Source organism: Thunnus maccoyii, chromosome 22 (assembly GCF_910596095.1).
Source record: "Thunnus maccoyii chromosome 22, fThuMac1.1, whole genome shotgun sequence".
Classification (NCBI taxonomy): Eukaryota; Metazoa; Chordata; class Actinopteri; order Scombriformes; family Scombridae; genus Thunnus; species Thunnus maccoyii.
In genome coordinates this window covers 12577982-12585929 of record NC_056554.1, presented here as the reverse complement: position 1 = coordinate 12585929, position 7948 = coordinate 12577982, and the positions used below count along the sequence as shown (strand labels likewise).

At 39.2% G+C, this 7948-nt stretch overlaps 1 protein-coding gene across 1 annotated transcript; it reads right to left on the bottom strand.

The window, feature by feature from the left end:
• Positions 1 to 251: 251 nt before the first annotated feature.
• On the bottom strand, positions 252 to 3294 carry LOC121888799 (homeobox protein HMX1-like). The gene is made up of 3 exons (XM_042400305.1): positions 2694 to 3294; positions 1844 to 2035; positions 252 to 793 (listed from the first exon to the last, which is right to left on the bottom strand). Exons 1-3 carry the CDS (start codon positions 2932 to 2934, stop codon positions 381 to 383), a joined length of 846 nt encoding a protein of 281 aa, XP_042256239.1. The 5' UTR covers positions 2935 to 3294; the 3' UTR covers positions 252 to 380.
• Positions 3295 to 7948: the final 4654 nt, after the last annotated feature.

Genomic DNA, 7948 nt, shown 5'->3' with positions numbered 1-7948 from the left:
AAATACCATTAAATCTAGCACCGAATCTTAAAAATGAGAATATTTCTCCACAATAAGAGACATATTCTTGTTTCAAGGACTTCCAAGTAGTGATTGTCATAATAATGTAACACTCCATAGAATAATGATATCACTCCGCCAAATGTACAAGGTTGACAGTGATTGGTTGGTGCAGGATCATGATGGCCTACTGTTTCAGAGAATTGATCATCTTAATCAGAATCTGGCTGCATTTATTCTTCTAGAAATTTCCACAAAAGAAGACTGTCAGTGCATCAGCAGGATTTCTGACCTCAGAACCTGGAACTAAAACTAAAAATTTACATTTTTTGTGGCAATTGATTAACTGGTGTCCAAAAACTTCACCTCCACCCTGAACGTCACACCAGTCCGGTCATCTGTGGTGTTATGAAGGACATTGGGTGGGTGAAGTGAGCAGTCAATGGATAGTTAATAGAGGTGGAGAAGCCGACCACCGGTGGCGACACTTGATGCAAGCTGGGGGTGGTGTTCTCGTGATAAAGCACAGGAACTCTGACGACCCTCTGGGATGGGTAGGCTACAGCCGCGCTGCTGGCCTCCATGTCCGCTGCCACCTGCCTCTTCCACTTGTTCCTGCGGTTCTGAAACCAGATCTTCACCTGCGTCTCGGTGAGCTGCAGCGACGCGGCCAGCCCGGCTCTCTCCGAGCTGCTCAGGTAACGTTTCAAGTCGAAAGTGGACTCCAGCTGGAACACCTGACTCCGGCTGAACACGGTGCGGGTCTTCTTCTTCCGCGCCACTTTGGTGTCACCTGAGAGGAAACAGTGGGGAGGATTTTTACTTAATGTAAGCGGATGCAGTCACTGACAGAGTAGATACATCAGCTGAGAAACACTTTATAGATAAAATAACCAGGAAGTCTGTTTTTGGCTCATTCGGTGAACATACCTGAAAAATCAACATTTACAACATTACAATAACCTTTAAAAAAAAAAAAAAAAAAAACTATTACAACTCTCACAAATCTCAAAAAAGCAGCATATGTTGTATTTAAACTCCTCATAAACAATTAAAACCTCATTTGTCTCATTTTGAACTGTATTTTTTTTAATGCACATTTTTTAATCCCTGCAAGTATAAAACTCACTTTTTGAGACGTGAGGCCTGAACTGATGATGCTTAGCTTCAGGAAAGTTGTAGATAGATGTAGAAATTGCAGCCTATAGATACTTCAGACTATTTTTGTTGTTGTTGTTTTATCACCTAATACAACATTGTCCCATATCCTCTACTATACACAGAGATACTCATTATTGATATCTGTACAAAATACAGTCTAAAGGTTTTAACCTTTTCTCTTAAATATAACCATAACAGATTAAATATATTGTCTTTATCAGGCTAAATATGAATATGTATTTACTAAAGGTAAGTTTTAGCTTCAATAGGCTATTTGAGTCAATTAATTGTAGATATCATATATAATTAACATATGCTAGTACTCCCACTTGGTTGGTGGAGAACTCGTCATCAAAATTACATTAATAGACAGAAGATTTCCTTTTATTATTATTATTTTTTTTAATCTAAATAAAGAGTGTTTTAGTGGGCCCAGGAACTCTTAGTTGCACCTTTAAATTCTCATACCCAAACATCTGCACCACACTAAGAAGTTGTTGAAACTCTTACCACTATATTTTACATTTTGGATAAGAAAACAACAACTGCAAAGCCTGAGGAAGCGTTTCAGGAGGACGGCGCATGCGTGGTGACGAATACCGGCTTATCCAAAGCACAAGGTGGAGTATTTTTTTAGCGTCAGGCTGTTTTTTTTTTTTTTTTTTTTTTAATTTGGCCTCACCTGACTCACAGCCGTCCTCTTGGGAGAAGCAGGAGGAGCGCGAGTCGTCCTGCCTCCTGTCGCCCGTCACACTGTCGTCCCCCTTTTCCTCCGGGTCATCATCATCGTCCTCCTCCGCCTGCCCAGTTGAAGTCGGGGAATCCCGGTCGCTGTTGGGCAGAGGATCAGAGTAGCTGGCCTTGTATTGCGGACCTGCGAGCAATATCGTAGAGAAAAAAATCACCATCAATCATCCTGCTCACTGTTCGCTACATCTCACTCATGCCCAAAACTAGAAGGAGACTATCAGACAAATTACGCGCATTCCTGCTTCCTGTCCTTTCCAAGATTATAAATACGCATCAGCTCTAGACTGCTGGTCTATTTGAAGCACCAGAGTGAGATTCTTGTTTGGTTGCCAGATATTGTTGGCTCGTACTTAGCTGATAATTGGGGAGTTGGGGCGTTTTACGCACGGAGTATGGACGGCGAAACGTGTCACAGCCCATGTGTCCCCTCCACTTGTAGCCTATTAAAGCACTAAAGAAAGATTTCCTTGTGAAAAATGATAAATAAACGCTGATGTAGCCTTTTTCTGGTCCATATGGTCATTTTTTTTAGACTTTTACGCATGTGTGATTTAATTATTTACATCAGCATATTGTTGTGAAATTGGTTTTGGCGATTTGTAACTGGTTTATATTAAAGATAACTCTTGTTCTAACTGTAATGATCGTTTTTAACCACGACTATCCACCTTAATATAAGACCGGTTAGCCGAAACGATACGATAATTCACTCTATTGTGGACATGTTTGATTTCTTCTCCCTCTATCAACACATTTGGACAAATATTGACAGATGTACTCACTTCCTGAGCTGCTGTACGCCGTGTTGGGTGGTGTCCTGCTCCGGTCACTGTCGTTCAGACATCGCGCCTCCAGCCCCGGACAGATCGTCGGGCTGTGGACGGTAACTTTGAAGCCCGGGGTGTCCACCCTCTCCTCAGCTGAAGCCCCTCTGTCTGTCTTCCTCAGTAAATTTTCAATGTAAAAAGATGAACCTCTCGACGCAGGACCGAGCTTCGATCTCGGCGCTTTATCGTCCAGCATGTTGGCTTTTTCTGACCTTCCACAGCGCGTTTCTCACCTTTTTTTAAAGTTCCCCCCCCGCCAGATTTGGATATTACAAAATCATTCCCGGGAATGCTTCTTGTTTCCAGCTAGGAGTGTCTGTGCCTGCGTAAACCGTACCGACGCGATCCATGAGATGAGAGTCCCGAGATCGCCGAGAGCCAGACAGAAATTTCGTTTAAAACTGAAGACAAGAAGCGATGAGGAATTACTCCAAGAAAAACAACTAGAGACTGTGTCGGTCAGAGCCTCTCTTGTAGGCTGTGTTGATAGTCTGCCTTGAGGGATCGCAGAGATGCTGAATTTAGGTCAATTAGGGAGCAAAGCAGAGATACAGTGTTGTCCTCAGGGCTGGAGATGGAGAGCGCTTCATGAAGAATGGCACAGTACCGCCTATTGGTTACATTTGTCCATGCACACTTTATATTTACTATGCGCACTGTAAATGTGTTGAACTTGTACTTCCGTTATTAGTAGAAGCCCAAAGGCAAATTAAACACGTTGTTTTTTTTCTTGGTAAATTACCCCTGCATGTATTTCTCGACTATGTTTAATTACACACGTAATTAATAAATAAAGTGTTTTCTGGGCATAAAGGCTTCTTCCAAGAGAGAACAGAAAGTTTTTCGATTGTAATTATCGAAATATGATCAAAACACACCGATAATTCTCGTAGCCTATTTCCACTCGATAAGCAGAAAAACTCTGGAGAGCCAATAAATATCAGTAATACTAATATTTTTTAAACTATTATTAACTAATTAGAATCTGACCAATACACAGATGTTCCGGGTTTTTAATGTAAGGGCTCACATTAACTTGATACTCAAAATGTTTGCTTTGACTATAGGAGGGAATAAGAATAATTGCATGTAATGAAAAGGGAATGACCTGTGTGTTTACATCTGATACTATTATATTGAGTCCATGTGTAAAGTGCAAAGTTGTTAAATTTCTTTAATTTGTATTAAATTGGTTTTTTACAGGTCTATAAATCTGCAGTACTTCTACTAGCCCAACTTAAAAAAAAAAAGTTTAATAGCATTGTTTAAAGATCCCCTCAAGACATGTTTTAAGACATAAAAATAGTTTCCTTTAAATAATAATTTGTGTCTGATATGTTTTTTCCACAAAGAAAGTTCAATTACCTCATTAAAAACTTTTAGGAGCATAACTAGTCCTTCACTATTTATCCCTTATTGAAAAATCCAGAAACTATAAATTTACAAATGTTTTTATTTTCACACTGCAGGACACAAGATGTCTCCTACTTCACCAAAAAAAAAATTCCATCCTCATTATTCTGTATGTGCACTGGAGGCTTCAAGTTTCCACATTACATTTATGTAAGTATACTGAACCATGATTGGCTTCCAAACTAGTTGTGATGTCACAAATCCTGCTCATACATAAACTCAGATTTAAGATGAGCACAGAGAAACTTTCTCCTTCAGATTCAGATGAAATGTGAAAACAGCCTTCTAGTGTCAAACTCTGCACAGTGAAGCAACAATAAACCAAACACATGTTTTGAGAGGATGGGAGGCTTTAAATCTTGTTTCCTCACTTGCACAAAGATATACTCTTGCAAGAAAACATATTTCATAAAATAATTCATCTTTAAGGGGTTTTTTTTTTGTTTGTTTGTTTGCAAACACGTATTTCCAAATGAACTACAACACACACAAGCACCAGCTGCTTTAACCTCATGTGGCTTTAAGAGCAATTTACCACTTTCTGTTGGGATCACGTTATTCCTAAAGTGCAGCTATATCTCCACCACACAGGCTCCAGAATACTCTCATTTTCACACCAAGGCATTTCACATGGATAAGAAGTATTTCTAAAACCTAATATGAGCATTAAACTGTAGCTCATCCATGTAGAATAAATATATTTTTTTTCTTTTTGCCACCTTAAATGCCCGTAGATGGACTGACAGTATGTTCCAGCTTAACATGAGTTAATTAATGCTGAAGGTGGAAAATGTTTAGTCAGCTTCGAAAACCGCGAACAGAGGAGTAAAACAGAGTTGTAATAGGATTTAAACACTATGAAAAGCTTACTTTCATGTGTAAGTAGCCTTGAACAAATGCTCAGAACATTCCAGCCTGCAGGTTTTGAGGCTACGTGTTGATCAACCATCGACGAATCGAACTCTTTTCTGCTTCTTTTTGTGCAAAGAAAACACACTGCAATGAATGTTAGTGAGACAGTCAGAAAGGAGGAAGGTGAACAGTGGAATAATGTGTCAGTTTGTGAAGTCCACGTACAGCCGAGCAGCAGTCAGCTATGGAGAGAAGCAGAGAACAACAAACCGTTTGTGTCCTCAGAGGAATTGCTCATAATTATTCTCCACTGTGCCACTAAATTGACTTTATTAAAGCTGCTTTGCAAGTAATAGCCTATCAGCCTAATACAGGGCAACCTCCACACACGTTTTTAAAATGAATACCCAAATTACAAAAGGTATTTAGTATTGTGTCACCGTGTAGCCTACATACAGGCAGTATGGTGTGTAGTTCTGGCTAATGTTTTGGTATAACAAGGGTTTATGAGTCGAACTGGTCAAACAGTTCATCTGATCCAAATCTGATGCTTGTTCTGATTGTTTCGAGGCTGTTTTATTGTTTCAAATTCAATGAAAAGTTGCTTAAAATGAAAATTCTGCAACAATACAAACAAACAAGTTAATTAATTAAAGTTAAAGAAACTTGTTGGGAAATTATAACAACTTACGGAGGATAAAATCTGCCTTTTTGACAAAAAAACTCGAGGTCTACTTATTAGCTTTTTCAGGAGCTTTAAGTGGTTGTTGTTTTCTATTAATAGCCCAATCATGTTTTTTTTAATTTATTATTTAAATGTTAGCTTGAAATGCATCAAAAAATTATTCAGTATTTGGTTTTCTGATTTATTTGTTTTTTGCTAAACTTCCAGTTCTTTTTTTCCATTCATTTTCATGTGTTTACTAATGTTGTAAACATGTTTTTCTCCTCCGGTCTTCTCTCAACACTCAGTAATTTAACTGTGGTCTTTCTATCTGTGTCCACATTGCAGTGGCTGCTGATGTTTTACAGCAAACTGGAAGCATATTGTGTCACTACACAGGCCTACTAGCTGGCCAGAGGTTCATAAAGTCATGCGAGTCTCCTTGCGAGAGGAGAAACTCTATCAGCACTTGCTTCAAACGACCTCCATCTCATTAATCTGGAGCTGTTTTGCTGCTTTGCGGGCTTCAAAAATTGTGCAGGGCCCCATCTCAGGAAGCCCTGCACGCTTGCATGACTCTGCTGAAGAAGTGTATTTTATAGAAATTTTTCCTTCTGCTGTTTTTTTTTTTTTTTTTTTTAAATTTTAACCCAAACAATTATTCAAACAGAAATGTTTTTGTCAGTTTGGAACAAAATGATCTCATGCCACTCTACCAACAGCAGCAAGGACACAACACTTCCTTTCCTGCCTGGGCTCATTGCACAAAGTCACATTCAAGATCAGACTCTAAATATCCCACTGATGGGTAATAATAACCATTTTCTTATGCTTCTTGTACATATACAGAAAAATGTCTAATTAATCACATTAAAAATATAAATGTACATGAGAGGAAGAAGATAAATTTGGTTGTTTATCTCTACTGTGTTAAGATTTATTTGACTATTATTTGCAGCGGTGGAAGAAAGAAAATAGACCCTTAAGTAAAAGTAGCATTACCTCAATCTAGAAATACTCCATTAGCATTTCTCCATTCACAATTTTACTTCAGTAGGAGGTTTTATCAGCAAACTGTATAGTAGAAATAAAGTACTTGTGAAGCAGAATGACCCCATCAGACTCACTATATACTGTATATTATTATATATTATGTAATTAATGTGTAAGCAGCTATTGTTGATGTTGTAGGTGGTTGAGCTGCAGCTAATTTAAACCATTAATTCTGTAAAAATCATCATATTTTTTACACTCATTTTGTTTTACATGCAAAATCTCAACATGCAAAACAATACAAATGAATGTAGTGGAGTAAGAAGTACAATATTTCTCTCTAAAGTAGCATAAAATATGAGTTTGCAAACATCTCAAACATGCACTCAAGTGCTACACTTATTTTCTTCCGACCGCTGACTATTAGACTATTTTTCACTCTTTGGACAAGATGAAGTTGTTGATCAAACATCAGATTTCGTCACATAATCCCTTTTTAAAAAGCCGGAGTTCTCCTGGAAATACTCTTGTCGCCGCTCATCCTGCTGATTACTTTGATTTCCTGAGGACGGCTCATCCATTCTGAGTCTAATCCAGATTCTAATCCAGTATCATTAGCAGTGTACGCTGTATGTTAGTCTTCCCATGTGCAGGGAAGGGAATCGCTGTATTAATAGTCTGCTGGGGGAATCCTTCACATCATTACTGCTACTATAATGGGCCACTGTGGCGCTGCAAGCTGTTGAGGTCAAAGCCACGGCCCAAAATGCAATAGTGTATTTGAGGTCAACAAGGTCCAGACATTTTAGGTCGGCCTTAACAGAGTCAGTCAACCAGAACGCCCCTTTCTGCCACATCGAGCAGCGGAGCTATTGATGAATCGACCTGACTTGAGGCTCTCCTGAAACCCCTCGTGCACTCTCTTTACCGTGCTTTTATTTCACCCTGCTTTTCTCCATCTTTCCTATTCAAAATGTTAAATTACTGCCCATCAGATGAGATTTTAAACATGCTGTTTCCATGGCAGCTTATGTCATATAGGTCACCGTCGGGGGCCCCCGCGTGAAAACAGACCTCCAGGCTCCCGCTGTCACTTATCGGAGCGCTTCTTAATCTTCATTTCATACCTGCTCAGAAACTCCAAAAAGAACACTCCAGATTACAACCATCGAAACTGACACATACTTCTCCTGCTTAATCCCTATTAGGCCTCACCTCACTGCACCCAGAGCCCCCTTGCTCATTGGGACAAACCAAAAGGCATTGTGGGAGCTGTTTGGTTTATTGT

Coding starts and splice junctions, on each gene's coding strand:
- LOC121888799 (XM_042400305.1), bottom strand. CDS start 2,934: ATGCTGGACGATAAAGCGCCGAGATCGAAGCTCGGTCCTGCGTCGAGA. Junction 2,036..2,693: donor GGCGTACAGCAGCTCAGGAA/GTGAGTACATCT, acceptor TATTGCTCGCAG/GTCCGCAATACAAGGCCAGC. Junction 794..1,843: donor AGAGGACGGCTGTGAGTCAG/GTGAGGCCAAAT, acceptor GTTTCCTCTCAG/GTGACACCAAAGTGGCGCGG.